Below are 21,190 nucleotides of genomic sequence, written 5' to 3'. Positions count from 1 at the left end.
CAAGCAGGACCGAGACGGTCGGACCCCTTATACAGCCAGCCAGGGGGGAAGAATGCGTCCCCAGTCTTCTAGATCCAGAGGTTCTAGGACGCAAAGATTTTCGGCCAAGTGACTGGAGGCCTCTTCTGGACGTCTCCAAAAAAGTAGGCGGACGTCTACTTTTATTTCGCCAGGTCTGGTGTCAGGTAATCCACGACCAGTGGGTGGCAGAGCTCGTATCTTCAGGTTACAAGATAGAGCTGGTTCAGCTGCCTCCTCCCCGGTTCTTCCCATCCCGTCTTCCCAGGTGCAAATCTCTTCGTCAGAGCCTGTTCAATTCCATAGAGTCTCTCCGTATCAGCGGTGTCATTTCTCCTGTTCCAAAGGAAGAAAGGTTTCAGGGCTTTTATTCCAATCTTTTTGTGGTCCCCAAAAAGGATGGAGCAGTGAGGCCTATCCTAGATCTCAAGCTCTTAAACAGGTTTGTCCGCGTTCGTCACTTTCGGATGGAGTCTCTGCGGTCTGTCATCGCTTCTCTGGAAAAGGGAGAATTTTTGGCCTCAGTAGACATTCAGGATGCTTATCTTCATATTCCCATCTTTCCACTCCATCAAAGATTTCTCCGGTTTGCCGTAAACAATCTACACTTCCAGTTCACGGCATTACCTTTCGGACTGGCCTCCGCTCCCAGGGTGTTCACAAAAGTCATGTCAACTGTGGTGTCCATTCTGCACTCCCGAGGTATAGTCGTCTTGCCATACCTAGACGATCTGTTGATCAAGGGACCGACATTTCTATCTTGCAGGGAAAATGTCGGCATCACTCTGGACACCCTTTCCCGTCTAGGTTGGGTGGTAAATTTAAGGAAGTCATCCCTACAGCCGTCTCGAAAAATCTCTTTTTTAGGCATGATCTTCGACACCTCTCAAGCCCTAACTATCCTTCCCCAGGACAAGGTCTTAGCCCTTCGGCGGGAAGTGAGGAATCTTCTACAACCATACCCTCATACGATTCGGTCCGGGATGAGGGTGTTAGGAAAGATGGTTGCAACCATAGAGGCGGTTCCGTTTGCACAGTTTCATCTTCGACCCCTCCAGCGTGCAATCCTATCAGTATGGAACAGAAATCCTCTCTCTCTCAACCGCAAATTTCAGTTGTCTTTCCAGACCAAGCAGGCTCTCGCTTGGTGGCTAAACAGCTCATCTCTACTCAGGGGAAAGCCTTTTCCCCCAACCAATTGGCTAGTGGTCACAACAGATGCCAGTCTCCTGGGTTGGGGAGCAGTGTTCTTCCATCATACAGCTCAGGGACGCTGGTCTCCTCAGGAATCAGATCTCCCCATCAATATCTTAGAGATTCGAGCAGTCCGGCTAGCCTTGTTGCGTTTCCACCACCTTCTGGCGGGTCGCCCTGTCCGAATTCAATCGGACAACGCAACGGCGGTAGCCTACATAAATCACCAGGGGGGCACCCGCAGCAAAGCAGCCATGCAGGAGGTAAAACAGATTCTACTCTGGGCGGAGAGAAATCACTCTGTGATCTCGGCGGTCCACATTCCGGGCGAAGAAAACTGGGCGGCAGATTTCTTAAGCCGTCAGGGCCTTGCCTCCAGGGAATGGTCTCTCCATCCCGAGGTTTTTTTGCAGATATGCCATCTTTGGGGAACTCAAATGGATCTAATGGCATCCAAGATGAATGCCAAGGTGCCCAGTTTTGTCTCTCGGTACCGAGATCCCCAGGCTATCGCTGTGGACGCGCTGGTACTGTCTTGGAACCAATTTCGTCTTGCTTATCTGTTCCCTCCTCTGGCACTGCTCCCGAGAGTAATCAAGAAGATCAAATCAGAGAGAGTGCCGGCCATCCTGATAGCTCCGGATTGGCCACGACGGGCCTGGTATGCAGACCTGGTACAACTTCTCGCCGGGGTTCCTTGGCGGCTCCCCGATCGGCCGGATCTTCTATCTCAAGGGCCGATCTACCACCAGAACTCAGAGGTCCTACGTTTGACGGCCTGGCCGTTGAATCTTGGGTTTTAACTCAGGCTGGGTTTTCTCAAGAAGTGGCTGATACCATGATCAGTGCACGTAAGTCCGTCTCGGCCAGGATTTATTATCACACTTGGAAGGTGTTTCTTTCCTGGTGTAGAGAGCGCGGGCTGCCTCCTCTGCGTTTTTCCGTTCCAAACATTCTAGCCTTCCTTCAAGCAGGCCTGGTTTCTGGGCTTGCTCCTAGTACCCTTAAAAGGCAGGTTTCGGCTTTATCAGTTCTTTTTCAGCGCAAGATTGCTCCTAATCGTCAGGTCAGGACTTTTTTTCAGGGAGTCGCTCATAAGGTCCCTCCTTATAAGACTCCTTTGGAAGCTTGGGACCTTAATCTGGTCTTAAGGGCTTTACCGGACGCTCCTTTTGAGCCTCTTCAAGAGGTTTCTTTGATGTTTCTTTCTTGGAAAGTCGTATTTTTAGTGGCCATAACGTCCATAAGACGGGTATCGGAGCTGGCAGCCCTTTCTTGTCGTCCCCCTTTTTTGCGTTTTCATCGGGACAAGGTGGTGCTCAGACCATCTCCGTCCTTTTTGCCGAAAGTTGTTTCATCTTTTCATATCAATGAAGATATTGTTCTGCCCTCTTTTTGTCCGGCACCTGCACACCGTGTAGAAAAAGCTCTCCATACGTTGGATCTGGTGAGGGCTCTGAGGAGGTACGTTTCCCGTACGGCTCCTTTTCGCCAGACAGATGCTCTGTTTGTCCTTCCGCAGGGTCGCAGGAAGGGATGCGCGGCTTCAAAATCTACCCTGGCCAGGTGGATAAGGGCGACCATTCAGGAGGCTTATCGCTCCATGGGCATGACAGTTCCGGCCGGAATCAAGGCTCATTCGACTAGAGCGGTGGGGGCTTCCTGGGCCGTTCGGCACCAGGCCTCAGCAGAGCAGGTTTGCAAGGCTGCGACCTGGTCTAGTCTGCACACATTTGTTAAACATTATAATATTCACTCACAGACCTCTGCAGATGCAAGTCTGGGTAGAAGAATTCTTCAAGCGGCAGTGGCGCATTTGTAGACAAACATTATCTGGATGTCTTTTACTGGTGAGTTGTTTTTTCCCTCCCAGGGACTGCTTTAGGACATCCCACAGTCCTGTGTCCCCCAATGAGGCGAAGGAGAAATAGGGATTTTTGTGTTACTCACCGTAAAATCCTTTTCTCCGAGACGCTCATTGGGGGACACAGCTCCCTCCCTGGTAGCCTTATGGCTGCTTTGGTTATATCTGATTACATTACTCAGTAGGATCTTTTCTAGACATAAAGTTTCTGTATTTATGCTGTTATATTATTTTTTGTGTTTTTGTTCTCCTACTGCTTTTTGCACCAAACTGGAGTCTCTGGTAGCCAGTGTCAGGGTGTATACGATGTAGGAGGAGTTAACTTTTTTTTTTCAAGTTTACTTCGTGTCAGCCTCCTGGCGGCAGTAGCATACACCCACAGTCCTGTGTCCCCCAATGAGCGTCTCGGAGAAAAGGATTTTACGGTGAGTAACACAAAAATCCCTATTTCTTGATTCTACAAATATGAAACATTATATATTATCAGTGTATTTGCCATTGTCTAGTGAACTTGCCCTACATGTTATGAAGATCAAATGTAGACGTACTGTAAATAATTCGGAATCTTTGCACTTATGGTGACCTATGGGGAAAATATGGAACACAAGTGTCAGTCACTTTACATTGAAAGTAAAGCACCTGTATAATAATAATATTTTAAACTAATATTTTACTTTTTCTTATTTAAGATGTCGCAGAGCATGTCATCAGTTTCTTCAAGGCATTCTGAGAAAATCGCAATCCGAGAGTAAGTTTTTATTTTTTAAAGAAGTGTTTTTCACTTTTTTACATATACTTACTTTATATACATACATATAAATATATATGTGTGTGTACTATATATTTTTTTCCCTTTTTATTTTTCCATTATATTATAAATAATGCAATTCATGCTACGATTTTGAATATATAATTATTGTCATGCTCGGTAAACACAGCGTAAGCTCCCTGCGCTTATTCTACTGCATTTCCAGTTATTACAGACTTGTAAATGACACACGATAAACATTTTAAATGGTAGGAGATTACAGCATGGTGCCACCCTAGTTCTAAATATTAGTCCTGAGCAGTTATGCATGCTGTAACTCCGGATTAGTAACAAAAAAGTGGACTAAATGTTATTGATTCTAAATAAAGTTGTAAAATTGTGTTAACAGGAATACATAGTTGATGTCAGCAGCCAACACAGAGTGCTATGTTGTTAATAATTTATAAAATCTTCCACCATTGTACTGCTGCAGAGCATCAGTAAGTCTTTTATCTAGCTGAGTGATCTGCAGAATGTTACAAATTTGACAGAGTTGCTGCTTAGTTCTGATGACTCCTTCCTATTCTCCTTTCTCTTTGTCAGAGATAGCGACAGAGTAACAATTATGCACAGGTTTCAATATCCTTGAGAGGGGGAAAAGCATGCACAGACTCAGGGGTGGCAGAGAAAGCAGGCTATAGAAAAGGAACAAAGCACATGAAGTGAAAATAAGTGCAGGATAGAAGCTGTGCTGATGTAAGAGCTAATGAGGACAGCACGACCTTGGATATACTCAGACATCACATTATCATACAACAGAAACGTCTGAAACCAGGATCAGGCTGCAGACTGCATATCTGATGAATGAAGGAATGAGAGTACTAAAACTTAGTGAATGTGCTCAGATAAGGTGTTTTCAGAGCATGCACGGGTGCTAACTGAGTGACATCGGAGTGCTCGAATAATATATTCGAGGCCCTGTGCCTGCATGTCTCGCAGCTGTTTGACAGCCTCAACACATGCCGAGATTACCTAAGGCTACTTTTACACATACCGTGTTTTTTGCGGGTCTTATTTGCGGGCCGTATTGCCACAATTTTCAAGGTATGCCGCAATAACGGACTACAAAAAACTTGCAGATCGCCGTTTTCCAGGTTCCCAATACTATAGCAAAAGTATTGGGGGGAAAAAAGGCCGTCCGCAAGACCGGAAGTCACGGCGCACCATAAAAACAACCTTCCGTTGTTTTTGCGGCCCCATTGATTTACAATAGGGGACGTGTCCGTAAGCCTTGATAAAGATTGAGCAAGCTCGATCTTTTTTCACGGCCGTAAATACGGCGCGCCATGGAATTATTTTGCCCCCTTAGAAATCTATTGGGTCCGCAAAATCACGGCAAGTGTAAAAGAAGCCTAACAAACAGTCAATCCCTGCATTTGTTGTGGCTGTCAAACTACTGCGAGCCATGCAGGTGCAAGGACTCCTTCGAGCCAGGGCTGTGGAGTCGGAGCCCATTTTGGTGGAGTCGGTGTCATGGAAATTAAGGAGTTGAAGTCGGAGGTTTGGCTTACCGACTCCACAGCCCGGTTTCGAGCACCCTGAAGACACTCGGTTAGCACCTGAGCATGCTCTGAAAAACACCTTATCCAAACAGTTTGCTCATCACTATTGGCATCTAGAGTATCCTACTCAAATGGCGTACTGGCCATGCCAGTAAGCCTCTGCTCTGCTCACTGTAGGACTGGCAGATATTACTGCCGAGTAGTGATTAGCAAGTGTACTCGTTGCTCGAGTTTTCCTGAGCACGCTCAGGTGATCTCCGAGTACTTGTAAGTGTTCGGAGATTTAGGCTATGTGCACACGTAGAAAAATCCGCTGCGGATTTCTCCGCAACGGATTTGATAAATCCGCAGTGCAAAACCGCTGCGGTTTTTACTGCAGATTTATCACGGTTTTTAATGCGAATTCTGCTGCGGTTTTCCATCTGCAGTTTTCTATTGGAGCAGATGGAAAACTGCTGTGGATTCCGCACAAAGAAGTGACATGCTGCGGAAAATAATCCGCTGCGTTTCCGCACGGATTTTTTCCGCAGCATGGGCACAGCGTTTTTCGTTTCCCATAAGTTTACATTGTACTGTAAACTCATGAGAAACTGCTGCGGATCCGCAACGTGTGCACATAGCCATAGTTTTTGTCACGTCAGCTGAATGATTTACTGCTATATTGACGCCCAGCTACAGGAGACCTGTGATTTTATTTCCTTAAATAACGTGGTGTTGCGATATATAGAAAAAGCGATCAGAGGTTCAAGCCCTTGAGTGGAGTATAAAATAAAGTAAAAAAAATAAATAAATACATTTTTTTTGAAAAATAAACTGAAATATTTTAATCATCAATTTTACTTTTCTAAAAATACTTAGAAAAAAATATTTGGTATGACCAGATCTGTAAAGCTCAGACCTATCAAAATATAAAATAAATTAACCTGTGCAGTAAAAGCTGTAAAGAGAAAAAGTTTAAGTGGCAGAATTGCATTTTCTACCACAACTCCACCACAAAATGCAATAAGAAGCAATGGAAAGGTTTTATGTACCCTGAAATTGTACCAATTACAACGTCGGCTCACATGGATCCATCAAGGGGAAAATGCAAATGTTACGCGTTTTGCAAAATTCACATTTCTTTGTTCACCACAATTAACTGCCGGTAGTTTGGTATTTCCATAATCGTGCTAAGCTGAAGAATCCTCAGTGAGCGCAGTAAAAGCTAAACAGATACATGTTCTATGGTGGTGCAAAGAATAAGGCCCTATGAAAGCAACAAAGAGTAAAATGTTTGTAAATATGTGGAGAAGCGTAAATGAAAAGCCAAAATATACTGTATTCCGAAGGGTTGAAGATCTTAGTGTGAAAAAAAATGTGATCTTCATTAATATATAGCATGCACATGTTATCAGGCTTTGACTGTCACATAATTGTGTTAGTTTTGTGAAGTTTCTTGACCCTGTGCACTTTGTGGTAGGTGGTACATTAGCCATATAACAGAATGACAGCATACCATTAAAAACAAGTATATACAGTTATGTCTTACGTTTCTACTCTATAAATAGTCATTAAATTGCATGCAGGAGCTGACGTTTTTATTAGACCTATATGGCATTTGCAATGGAGACCATCATACAAGTCCTGAAATGTATGCACATGGGGGACATTTAGTGGCCTTGCCTTCAGATTTAATGTTGATTTCACATTACAAAAAGTGTGACCTTAAATTGTGATTTGAAGATTAGGGTTTACTGTTGCAACCTGCACACTGTAGTTAGTGCACTTTGCTATTGTATTGTGCACAGTCAATATAGAGATACTTCCAGCACAGTTTCCATATCCTTGTAATCTGGAGCAAGGAGAGATGCCCTGTCATAGCGTGGATGTGTAGCTGAAAAGGAGGAGGTATCCAGCTCACAGCAAAAATGTTCTTTATTTAGGTAAGTATGGCACAAAGCATTAAGGACAAAATCTTTGTTTAGCGATAACATCTAAGCTTTTCATGTGTCTTATCACTCTTCATCATGACAAAGCTATTGCTGACCTGAAGATTTAATCCTTTGTACCATACTTGCCCGAATAAGAAATTGTTTGCATGTGAGCTGGATTCCTTCTCCATATCCATTGTATACAGTATGGTAGAGTCTTCTAAATTGAATATTAATAGTGTGTTTTTCTGGCTGCAAAAAAAGTGTACTTGGTTGTACATTCTGTTGTTTGAGAATCTGAGACAAACGGAAGGTGTTCTCAAAAAATGAAGCTAAACAAACCCTTCTAAAAACTTAGGATGGCCGACTTTGAAACGGGTAGGTGTTCTCCATTTGGAACCGACTTCCTCCAGTGATACTAGCTCATTAGGTGATCAGAAGAAATCCCAGCAGCATTTCAGCTCAAGTTACATCTTAAGGCCCCCATACACATTGGATCGACCGACTGGATCGGATGCTGGCTGGCGAAATGTGTTTGGACACCTACTGTTTCCCGGATGTTGGGTGAGAGAAAGCTCTGGGCTGTTGGATGTCCAACCCTGATCCTTTTCTGCTCTGGGAGACAAGCCGCTGCCTGGCTTCTCTCTCACAGGAGCTCTCGATGAAGCTGAATGTTCCTGTGTATGAGCGTGTCGGGGGGAGATAGCAGTTGTCTGAATGAATATTCAGCTGAGAGCTCTTTAATGTTTATGGGGACCTTTAAAATTGTGAGCCCTATTAAAGTGAATCTTTCACCAGGTTTTTGCCCCATAAGAGAGCAGCATAAAGTAGGAGCAGACATCCGAATTCCAGCAGTGTGTCACATTGTATGCTTTTTGCTGTAGTTTTATCTTTTGCTCTACTAGTCCTCTCGCTACTATGTAGTCCTTGATGATTGTGAGCTCTGGCTGTCCCCAATCGACACCACCAATTAGCAAATCTGGCTATGCACAGTGTAGACAGAAAACTGTCAATCAATGTTGTGGGCAGGTTATTCATTGCTCATCACTGAGAGCACTAACAGAGCTACAAGAGATAAACCAGTGAATTTATCAAAACTACAGCCAGAAGCCCAGTAATAGACCCAGTGAGGGAGTCAGGGTGCCAGACGATTGGGAAGAGTAAACTTTATAACAGATTCCTTTAGATGTAACTACTTGCAAAACATGTGCTTTTTTATTTGCCGGACTGATCCTGATCTCCAAACACCTAAATTTTTACTAATGCAGGGTTGCCTTCTGCTTGCTGTTAACACGTGCATGATAAGGAGTGGTAATGTGTGATTCTCATATTGTCACATCTGCTCACTGGGTTTGCTATCTTACATCCATGGCCGAGCGTCCACCTGGTATCCTATGTTCAGTTTGAATGTACTAGTGCTATTGAAGTTAAGGAATTATGTTTTGTGGCACGTTCTCTTTTAACAGTTATCTGATGCATGACATTGTTCATATCATTAAATATAATGGAAATATGTCTTGTTTTTGTTCATATGTTAACAGCTTCCAGGTTGGGGATTTGGTTCTTATTATTTTGGATGAACGTCACGACAATTATGTGTTATTTACAGTCAGCCCAACACTGTATTTCTTGCATTCGGAATCTCTTTTGGCATTAGATCTTAAGCCAGGTGAGTGTGGTAAGTGTCACCCAGAAATATTTCAGCCCCATAAAACCTGCTACTTTGATTTTATTTTATGGAATTATGCCTTTTTGGTACATAAGTAACAACTTTGGAGATGATTATATATAGGTTAGGTCACGTTATCCTAGTCATGTTTTTTTTTTATAATATATCCCCCTCACCTTCCCCAAGAGAAGAAAATCATGTGTCTTATAAGCTATCAAAAAGGTTTTTATCAAGTACCTTTTTGATAGGTCTAAAAGTTATCCTTTATATGGCAGAATAAATTTTGTTTCACCTTTTCACCTGGGACTTGGACACTGTCTCTTACTACTTACTGGAGTAGCTTCAAGTGGGTTCCTTGGAGCTTTCAACTTTGCGTCCGTCGATAGAGTGCTGTTGGTTGCTTTCTTCATTCCAAAAATGCAGTGTTTGTCAAAAAGCTGCCTAGAAAATTGGACCATCTATTTTTCAACCACTTTTCGTAAATCGGCATCACTAGTAACCCTGCTGTTCTGTGTGTATTGCTATACACTTGTACTGTTTGGGTCAGTATGACCTATTAAAGTCTGTTAATTTTGACATTTAGCTACTCTAAGTATATGACTTCAATACCAGTTGAATTATCGCATCGGGCTAGTTATCCAGGTATCGTGCTTCATCAGATTCAACATCAGGATCAGAATTCTCGTAATTACTTTCCCCACCACTTATGTGGTCCTCATCTTTGGACACTTTCTCCAGTTGGATATCTTCTTCAGAATCTGAAGCGTTGGAAAGCTTTTACAATTCAGCTACACACTCAATGATCTTCTTTGCTACATTTGTTATCCAACTTTCCAAATAATGGACACACGACTTTCAACGGGTAAAATCATCATTGTGGAATAAAATAGCTCTATATAAATAAAGAATAATAAAATCCAAATAAACACTAACCAGTATAGCAGCAATAAGAGCTTATAAACTACAGTAAAACTGACCAGAACAGACCTGTACTCAAAGCCCATCCATCTGCAAATGTGCCGAGCTCTTGGACCTGCAAGAACTGGAGAAATCAGTAAACATAAGTAGATGGAATAGATAATCCGCAATGATACTATAAATCATTTATGCAACAGGAGATCTGTATAAAATACTTATCACGAATAGTACATGTGTAACAATCATTATTTCGGGGGGGAAAAAAAAAACCCACTCGTAATAACACGTATTCATCAATAAACTCACTATGATTTGCAGATCCTCATACTAAATAATGTGCAGCTTCACAAACTTTTTTTCTTGAGTTAAATAGGCCCCGAACAGAACAGCAGAGTTAAAGGATGTCATATACTATCGCTGACCTATCCGAGGATAGTTAATCATTTACGGATCAGTGGGGGTGCAGCACCTGGCATTCCTACCGATCAGCTGTTATTATGTCCTCTGATCTGCAGAGCAGCTGCTGCTACACATTGAACAGCTGTGCTGTTGTGGTCCATTTAACCCCTTAGTGACGGAGCCAAATTTTTGAAATCTGACCAGTGTTACTTTATGTGGTAATAACTCTGGAATGCTTCAACAAAGCCCAGTGATTTTGAGATTGTTTTTTCGTGACACATTATACTTTATGATAATGGTAAATTTAGGTTGATATGCTTTGTTTATTTATAAAAAATGTCAGAAATTTGAAAAAAATGTTAAAAAATTTGCAATTTTCAAACTTTGAATGATTATCCCTTTAACCCCTTCACCCCAAAGCCTGTTTTCACCTAAGTGACAGGGCCAATTTTTACAATTCTGACCATTGTCACTTTATGAGGTTATAACTCTGAAACGCTTCAACGGATCCTGGTGATTCTGACACTGTTTTCTCGTGACATATTGTACTTCATGATAGTGGTAAAACTTCTTCGATATGACTTGCATTTATTTGTGAAAAAAACAAAAATTTGTCGGAAATTATGAAAATTTAGCAATTTTCAAACTCTTAGTTTTTATGCCCTTAAATTAGAGAGTTATATCACATAATATAGTTAATAAACAACATTTCCCACATGTCTGCTTTACATCAGCACAATTTTGGAAACATAATTTTTTTTTTGTTAGGACGTTATAAGGGTTAAAAGTTGACCAGCGATTTCTCATTTTTGCAACAAAATTTGCAAAACCATTTTTTTACGGACCACCTCACACTTGAAGTGACTTTGAGGGGTCTATATGACAGAAAATGCCCAAAAGTGACACCATTCTAAAAACTGCACCCCTCAAGGTACTCAAAACCACATTCAAAAAGTTTATTAACCCTTCAGGTGCTTCACAGGAATTTTTTGAATGTTTAAAAAAATTGAACATTTAACTTTTTTTTCACAAAATTTTTACTTCAGGTCCAATTTGTTTCATTTTACCAAGGGTAACAGGAGAAATTGGACCACAAAAGTCGTTGTACAATTTGTCCTGAGTACGCTGATACCCCATATGTGAGGGTAAACCACTGTTTGGGCACATGGCAGAGCTCGGAAGGGAAGGAGCGCTATTTGACTTTTCAATGCAAGATTTGCTGGAATTGAGATCGGAGCCCATGTCACGATTGGAGAGCCCCTGATGTGCCTAAACAGTGGAAACCCCCACAGGTGACACCATTTTGGAAAGTAGACCCCCTAAGGAACTAATCTAGATGTGTGGTGAGCACTTTGAACCTCCAAGTGCTTCACAGAAGTTTATAATGTAGAGCCGTAAAAAAAATTTTTTTATTAATTTTCACAAAAAATGATCTTTTTGCCCCAAATTTTTTATTTTCCCAAGGGTAAAAGGATAAATTGGACCCCAAAAGTTGTTGTGCAATTAGTCCTGAGTACGTCGATACTTCATATATGGGGATAAACCACTGTTTGAGCGCATGGCAGAGCTCGGAAGGGAAGGAGTGCCATTTGACTTTTCAATGCAAAATTGGCTGGAATTGAGATCGGACGCCATGTCGCATTTGGAGAGCCCCTGACGTGCCTTAACAGTGGAAACCCCCCACAAGTGACCCCATTTTGGAAAGAAGACCCCCCAAGGAACTTATCTAGATGTGTTGTGAGAGCTTTGAACCAACAAGTGTTTCACTACAGTTTATAACGCAGAGCCGTGAAAATAAAAAATATTTTTTTTTCCACGAAAATGATATTTTATCCCCTATGTTTTTATTTTCCCAAGGGTAACAGGACAAATTGGACCCCAAAAGTTGTTGTCCAACTTGTCCTGAGAACGCTGATACCCCATATTTTGGGGGGAACCACTGTTTGGGTGCACGGCAGAGCTCGAAAGGGAAGGAGCGCCATTTGAAATGCAGACTTAGATGGATTGGTCTGCAGGCGTCATGTTGCATTTGCAGAGCCCCTGATGTACCTAAACAGTAGAAACCCCCACAAGTGACCCCATATTGGAAACTAGACCCCCAAAGGAACTTATCTAGATGTGTTGTGAGAGCTTTGAACCAACAAGTGTTTCACTACAGTTTATAACGCAGAGCCGTGAAAATAAAAAATATTTTTTTTTCCACGAAAATGATATTTTATCCCCTATGTTTTTATTTTCCCAAGGGTAACAGGACAAATTGGACCCCAAAAGTTGTTGTCCAACTTGTCCTGAGAACGCTGATACCCCATATGTTGGGGGGAACCACTGTTTGGGTGCACGGCAGAGCTCGAAAGGGAAGGAGCGCCATTTGAAATGCAGACTTAGATGGATTGGTCTGCAGGCGTCATGTTGCATTTGCAGAGCCCCTGATGTACCTAAACAGTAGAAACCCCCCACAAGTGACCCCATATTGGAAACTAGACCCCCAAAGGAACTTATCTAGATGTGTTGTGAGAGCTTTGAACCAACAAGTGTTTCACTACAGTTTATAACGCAGAGCCGTGAAAATAAAAAATATTTTTTTTTTTCCACGAAAATGATATTTTATCCCCTATGTTTTTATTTTCCCAAGGGTAACAGGACAAATTGGACCCTAAAAGTTGTTGTCCAACTTGTCCTGAGAACGCTGATACCCCATATGTTGGGGGGAACCACTGTTTGGGCACACAGGAGAACTCGGAAGGGAAGGAGCCCTGTTTTACTTTTTCAAAGCAGAATTGGCTGGAATTGAGATCGGACGCCATGTCGCGTTTGGAGAGCCCCTGATGTGCCTAAACAGTGGAAACCCCCAATTATAACTGAAACCCTAACCCCAACCCTAACCCTAGCCCTAACCCTAGCCCTAACCCTAGCCCTCATGGGAAAATGGAAATAAATACATTTTTTTACATTTTATTATTTTTCCCTAACTAAGGGGGTGATGAAGGGGGGTTTGATTTACTTTTATAGCGTTTTTTTGGCGGATTTTTATGATTGGCAGCTGTCACACACTAAAAGACGCTTTTTATTGCAAAAAATAGTTTTTGCATCACCACATTTTGAGAGCTATAATTTATCCATATTTTGGCCCACAGAGTCATATGAGGTCTTGTTTTTTGCGGGACGAGTTGACGTTTTTATTGGTAACATTTTCGGGCAGATGACATTTTTTGATCGCTTTTTATTCCGATTTTTGGGAGGCGGAATGAACAAAAACCAGCTATTCATGAATTTCTTTTGGGGGAGGCGTTTATACCGTTCCACGTGTGGTAAAATGGATAAAGCAGTTTTATTCTTCGGGTCAGTACGATTACAGCGATACCTCATTTATGTAATTTTTTTTATGTTTTGGCGCTTTTACACAATAAAAACTATTTTATATAAAAAAATAATTGTTTTTGCATCGCATTATTCTGAGAGCTATAACTTTTTTATTTTTCTGCTGATGATGCTGTATGGCGGCTTTTTTTTTGCGGGACAAGATGACGTTTTCAGCGGTACCATGGTTATTTATATCCGTCGTTTTGATCGCGTGTTATTCCACTTTTTGTTCGCCTGTATGATAATAAAGCGTTGTTTTTTGCCTTGTTTTTTTTTTTTTTTTTTTCCCTGGTGTTCACTGAAGGGGTTAACTAGTGGGATAGTTTTATAGAGCGGGTCGTTACGGACGCGGCAATACCAAATATGTGTACATTTTTTACATAAATAAATGGATTTATTGGGAAATTTTTTTTTTTTATTTGGGGATTTTTTTTATTTTTTTTTACACATTCTATTTTTTTTTTTTTTTACTTTCTAACATTGTCCCAGGGTGGGACATCTCTGTATTAGATCAGATCGTTGATCTGACACTGTGCATAGCACACTGTCAGATCAACGATCTGACAGGCAGCTTACCTGGCTTTCCAGCGCCTGCTCTCAGCAGGCGCCGGCTAGCCAGGTCACTTCATGACCCGGAAGGAGTCCGGCGGCCATCTTGGATCCGGGGACTCCTTCCGGGTCACCGGAGCAACGTGATCTCATTGCGTTGCTCCGGTGGGAGAGCGCAGGGAGCCCCCGTCCCTGCGCGATCCCCCTCTATGCCGCTGTCACTACTGACAGCGGCATCAGAGGGGTTAAATGCCCGCGATCGGCGATAGCGCCGATCGTGGGCATTGCTGCAGGGTGTCAGCTGTCATATACAGCTGACACCCGCACCCGATCACCGCGGCGCTCAGCGCTAGACCGCGGTGATCGGTGCGCCGTACTAGTACTGCTGCTGGCACTAATGCAGTGCCGGCAGCGCAGTACTAGTACGGCGCGTGTCGCGAAGGGGTTAATCCCGATAGTCATACCACAGCAAAACATTAATAAATAACATTTCCCACATGTCTGCTTTACAACAGCACTATTTGCAAAATGTTATTTTATTTTGTTAGCATTTTAGGAGGATTAAAAATGTATCAACAATTTAAATTTTTTTCAAGGAAATTTACAAAATGTATTTTTTTAGGGACCTATCCATGTTTGAAGTGAATTTGGGGGTCCTATATATAGAGAAATCCCCACAAGTGATACCATTTTAAAAACAGCACCCCCTGACATATTGAAAACTGCAGTCAGGTCATTTGTTAACCCTTCGAGTGATTTTCAGGAATTAATGCAAAGTGGCATGAGAAAAATGAAAATGTGTATTTTTATCACCTAAATGTCACTAACTTCTGAACAGATTACTACAGCCGACAGACTCTAAGGCCTCTATTTGGTCATGAATTTCCATGACAAACATCAGGACCATGCAATTATGATCTGAGACCACCAATTGGGATAAAGAGGAAGCCCCCACAGTCTGTTAACCGTTTATAATGATGTAGTCACTATTGACAGCAGCATCTAAGGGGTTAAATAGATTTGGATGGTGCAAACACTGATCATGGCTGATGCAGCAAGTTGTCAGCTATAGTGGACAGCTGACAGCTACTGGATTGTCACCTGTATGGGGATATAAGTCTCTTATATCTCAGGTCAGTTAAAAGGCGTATTGGCGGTCACTAAGGGGTTAATGCATAGATCCAGCTGCCATCTGTGCTAATTACAGGTGCTCATTGCGGTGCGGACTGGTAGGTCCCACAGATCTGATCGATGACCCATCCTAAGATTAGGTCATCAATATTATATGCCCAAACAAGGGTTAAGGGATAGCAGTCTAGAACAAAAGGCACCGCACAGCTGATCCTCAATCACTAGCGGTATCTTCGGTGCATAGTAACATCTCCAGGATCCGACTACCAGGTAGAGGTGCACGCATGAAACAAGTACAAACCACTGGCAATACGTAGAAAGAAGCGGCAACACTCACCGGTCCTGTGTGGTCTGAATCATTTATTAGAAGAGTGCATACACCGCGTCTTCATAGCATCGGGATACAAACAAGGAAGGAGGTGAGCAGGATGTGACGATGGCCGTTTCGCGCCGACAGTAGCGCTTCCTTGTTTGTATCCCGATGCCGTGAAGACGCGGTGTATGCACTCTTCTAATAAATGATTCAGACCACACAGGACCGGTGAGTGTTGCCGCTTCTTTCTACGTATTGCCAAGGGTTAAGGGATACTTGCCTTGAGACAGATTTTTTTCACCCACAAATTCTGTGGTAGATTTTGCTGTAATTCACTAAAACATATCGTCCTGGATTTCACCACTCTACATTGAAATTATTGTGAAAATTAACAGAAAGAAATGCCGTGCTACATCTTTAAAATTTTACACTTGCCTCTCAATTTATACATATACGCAGTCTTAGGGTGAAGTTTGTTAAAATATCATCTACTTTGCTGATATTTTCTCCCCGATTCAACAGTTTGATTTTCTCGCTGGTCTTGATGATGGGGGGCACACACCTCCTAAAGAATCTGGAGCATCTGAACATGATGTAATGAACATTACAGCTTTTCATGAATTAGATTCGCTCTATTTTGGTGGCGCTCGAAGAAACTGGTGTGAAAATGTCAAAAGTCACAAAATTTTGCTTTTTTTTTGTCAAAGTAATTTACAACAGAATTGTAAATGCATAAATTGCTTTTGATGAATCGGGTCTTTATTTTCTAATTTGTAAAATTCGCAGCTAAACTATCACATGTGCAGGAGACCTCTTAGTACCAGCCTCAGTGTTCCCACAGAGCAGGGTACAGATGAAGTTGAAGGCTTATGGTTTTTTGATTAGTTGGTGGGGTCTCAGAACTTGAACCCCCAATCTTGTTTGTGCAAATATGATATTAGTGCACTGAGAGCAACAAGGATGGTGTAAGCACGCTGAATGGTGGACAACTCTCCAGATCAGCTAAGACTATGACTTATTAACCCCTTAGTGACAGAGCCAATTTGGTACTTAATGACCGAGCCAATTTTTACAATTCTGACCACTGTCACTTTATGAGGTTATAACTCTGGAACGCTTTAACGGATCCCGCTGATTCAGAGACTGTTTTTTCGTGACATATTGTACTTCATGTTAGTGGTAACATTTCTTCGATACTACTTGCGATTATCTATGAGAAAAATGGAAATATGGCGAAAATTTTTTACATTTTGCAATTTTCAAACTTTGTATTTTTATGCCCTTAAATCAGAGAGATATGTCACAAAAAATAGTTAATAAATAACATTTCCCACATGTCTACTTTACATCAGCACAATTTTGGAAACCATTTTTTTTTAGGTTAGGGAGTAAGGGTTAAAAGCTGACCAGCAATTTCTCATTTTTACAACACCATTTTTTTTAGGGACCACATGACATTTGAAGTCATTTTGAGGGGACTATATGATAGAAAATAACCAAGTGTGACACCATTCTAAAAACTGCACCCCTCAAGGTACTCAAAACCACATTCAAAAGTTAATTAACCCTTTACGTGCTTCACAGGAACTGAAACAATGTGGAAGGAAAAAATGAACATTTAACTTTTTTTTGCAAACATTTGACTTCCGAACCATTTTTTTTTATTTTCACAAGTGTAAGAACAGAAATTTAACCATAAATTTTCTTGTGCAATTTCTTCTGAATACGCCGATATCCCATATATGGGGGTAAACCACTGTTTGGGCGAACCGCAGAGCTTGGAAGAGAAGGGGGGCCATTTTACTTTTTCAATGCAGAATTGGCTGGAATTGAGATCGGACGCCATGTCGCGTTTGGAGAGCCCCTGATGTGCCTAAACAGTGGAAACGCCCCACGAGACACCATTTTGGAAATTAGACCCCTTAAGGAACTTATCTAGATGTCTGGTGAGCACTTTAAACCCCCAAGTGCTTCACAGAAATTTATAAAGTAGAGCCGTGAAAATAAAAAATCAATTTTTTTCCTCAAAAATTATTTTTTAGCCTGCAATTTCTTATTTTCTCAAGGGTAACAGGAGACATTGGACCCCAAAATCTGTTGACCAGTTTGTCCTGAGTATTCTGGTACCCCATATGTGGGGGTTACTGTTTGGGCACCCATCGGGGCTCGGAAGGGAAGGAGCACTGCTTGGAATGCAGACTTTGATGGGATGGTCTGTTGGCGTCATGTTTCATTTGCAGAGCTCCTGATGTACCTAAAGAGTAGAAACCCCCCACAAGTGACCCCATTTTGGAAACTAGACCCCCCAAGGAACTTATCTAGATGTGTGGTGAGAACTTTGAATGCCCAAGTGCTTCACAGAAGTTTATAATGCAAAGGCGTGAAAATAAAAAATATTTTTTTTTCCACAAAAAGATTTTGTAGCCCCCAAGTTTTTATTTTCACAAGGGGAACAGGAGAAATTGGACCCCAAAAGTAGTTGTCCAATTTATCCCGAGTACGCTGATGCCCCATATGTGGGGGTAAACCACTGTTTGGGCGCACGGCAGAGCTCAGAAAGGAGGGAGCACCATTTGACTTTTTGAGCTCAAAATTGGCTGTCGTGTTTGGAGACCCCCTGATGTACCTAAACAGTGGAAACCTCCCCAATTCTAACTCCAACCCTAACCCCAACACACCCCTAACCTTAATCCCAACCCGATCCATAATCCTAATCACAACCCTAACGATAATCACAACCCCTAACCCCAAAACAACCCTAATCTCAACCCTTACCATAACCCTAATCAAAACTAAATCCAACACACCCCTAATCCTAATCTTAACCCTAACCTCAATACACCCTAAACCCAAACCTAACCCTAATCCCAAGCGTAATCCTAATGCTAACCCTAATACCAACCCTAATTCCAACTCTAACCCTAGCCCTAACCCTAAATTTAGCCCCAACCCTAACTTTAGCCTCAACCCTAACCCTAGCCCAACCATAACCCTAGCCCTAACTTTAGCCCCAACCCTAGCCCTAAGACTACTTTCACACCTGCGTCATATGGCATCCGTCGCAATCCGTCGTTTTGGACAAAAAACGGATCCTGCAAATGTGCCCGCAGGATGCATTTTTTGCCCATAGACTTGTATTGCCGACGGATCGCGACGGATGGCCACACATCGCGTCCATCGTGCACTGGATCCGTTGTGTTTTGGCGGACCGTCGTCACAAAAAAGTTCAATGTAACTTTTTTGTACGTCGCGTCCGCCATTTCCGACCGTGCATGCGAGGCCGTAACTCCACCCCATCCTCCCCAGGACATAGACTGGGCAGCGGATGCTTTGATAAACTGCATCCGCTGCCCACGTTGTGCACAATTTTCACAACGTGCGTCGGCCCCGTACCGACGCAAGTGTGAAAGAAGCCTATCCCTAACATTAGACCTAATGCTACTTACACACTTGCGTCGTGTGGCATCCGTCGCAATCCATCGTTTTGCACAAAAACGGATCCTGCAAATGTGCTCGCAGGATGCGTTCTTTTGCCCATAGACTTGTTTTGCCGACGGATCGCGATGGATGGCCACACGTCGCGTCCGTCGTGCACTGGATCCGTTTTGTTTTGGCGCACCATCGTCACAAAAAAAAGTTCAATGTAAAGTTTTTTTGTACGTCGCGTCCGCCATTTCTGACAGTGCATGCGTGGCCGTAAGTCCGCCCCCTCCTCCCCAGGACATAGACTGGGCAGCGGATGCGTTGAAAAACTGCATCCGCTGCCCACGTTGTGCACAATTTTCACAACGTACGTCGGGCTGACGCATTGCGTCGGTATGTCGGGCCGACGCATTGTGACGGCCCCGTACCAACGCAAGTGTGAAAGAAGCCTATCCCTAACCCTAAAATTAGCCCCAACCCTAACCCTAAATTTAACCCGAACCCTAAATTTAGCTCCAACCCTAACCCTAATTTTAGCCCCAACTCCTCCAGCTGCCGGCCCGCAGATCATGGCGGGCACACTGCGCATGCGCCCGCCATTTTCTTACTGGATGAAGAAGCTGGCGGGCAGGAGCGGACGCAGGAGGACCCAGGGACACCGGTAAGTATAGCAGGGTCCCTGAATCCCCCTATTTCTCTGTCCTCTTATGTGCGATCACATCAGAGGCTAGTGAATGACAGATCGCTTTTTTTTTTTTTGCGGCCGCCGGTAATTAACTGTTTGGTAAAAACTGACCCCGATCATGTTCTTTGGAGTCTCGGCTACCCCTGGCAGCCGAGACCCCAAAGATTTTCCGGGTGCCGGCCGGTGGGCGTACTGCGCATGCGCCCGCCATTTTTTGGCCAGAACAAGATGGCGGCGCCCATTGGGAGCCACGAGGCGCACCGGGGGAGACAGGTGAGTATCGGGGGGCTATCGGGGACCCCATTTCTCTGTCCTCCGATGTGCGATCACATCGAAGGACAGAGAAATTAAATGGGAAATCACGTTTTGTTTTTTTTTTTTTGTTTTTTTTTGCGACCGCCGGTAAACGGTTAATTACCGGCGATCACAACCTGGGGGTCGATAAAAAAAAAACCCAAATCATGTTCTTTGGGGTCTCGGCTACCCCTGGCAACCGAGACCCCAGAGAAAATCCAACTCTGGGGGGCGCTATTCACTTTTTCCACAGCGCCGTTAATTAACGGCGCTGTGGTTTAAATACCCTTAACTGCCGCGGTTAAAAGGCGTATCGGCGGTCGTTAAGGGGTTAATACTTAGTGCAACATTCCCACACTATCGGGTTTTGACACAGATCTGTGCCCCCTTTCAAAATAATGAAGTTCATACTTCTGAGGACAGATAAGGATAGAGACTGTAAAATACAGTGGTGTGTGAGATGTGTGTTTCGCCTCACCCAATTAGACACTGTCAAATCCTGTAATTGGTAATGAAAAGTAGTGAACAATGGAAAGCCTTGTTTTCACAGCTCTTCATGTTGTCAATTTTTCTATTTATATGCCTCATCTGGTTTTGTTCATAAACTGGAACGATCCAGAATATGTTCAGTTGAAATGATTTTATCTCACAAGACTGAAGTCTTGTTGGCATAGAAAGGATACAGTGATCTGTTGTTAATGTGCAGAAGTCCCTGACCCTTGGAGGCAATTCCGATTACTAGTTGGGCAATAATGTTATTGAAGGTTGCAGAGAGTAAGATATAATCTTTAACCCTGCATATGAATATAAAGCCCTGTCTGTATCAATGCAGCATCATCTAATGCTGACCATCATTTATTTTTAATTTTTACTTTTAAAAACTACAGGAAAAATGTGTTGCAGGTAGGTATTTTTAGATAAAGTAGATTCAGCTTCAAGAATGTTCTCTATAATCCAAATTTTTTATTTTGTTTTTTTGAAGTTTCAGGTTTTTTTTTTTCTAAAAGCATCTTGGAAGATAGAGTAAATTAGATTACAATATTTAGATTACAATATTTAAAGTTGAATTTTACCTTTTTAAGACCTATTTACATACAAACCCACGCAAACCTAGGAGGAGCGTCAAAACTCCTTGCAGATGTTGCCCTTGGTG

At 42.7% G+C, this 21,190-nt stretch overlaps 1 protein-coding gene across 2 annotated transcripts in view; it reads left to right on the top strand.

The window, feature by feature from the left end:
• Positions 1–21,190, top strand: part of RB1CC1 (RB1 inducible coiled-coil 1) — a 191,236-nt gene that overhangs the window by 163,421 nt on the left and 6,625 nt on the right. The window contains exons 20-21 of one of the 2 annotated variants that reach the window (XM_069731337.1): positions 3,766–3,824; positions 8,838–8,965. In XM_069731337.1, the coding sequence (XP_069587438.1) occupies positions 3,766–3,824; positions 8,838–8,965 (187 nt within the window). Of the gene's footprint in view, positions 1–3,765; positions 3,825–8,837; positions 8,975–21,190 lie in introns of both variants that reach the window. The other variant, XM_069731336.1, reaches the window with a different exon arrangement.

The sequence above is a fragment of the Ranitomeya imitator genome, chromosome 6 (assembly GCF_032444005.1).
Source record: "Ranitomeya imitator isolate aRanImi1 chromosome 6, aRanImi1.pri, whole genome shotgun sequence".
Classification (NCBI taxonomy): domain Eukaryota; kingdom Metazoa; phylum Chordata; class Amphibia; order Anura; family Dendrobatidae; genus Ranitomeya; species Ranitomeya imitator.
This window is presented reverse-complemented; position numbering and strand designations above follow the sequence as displayed.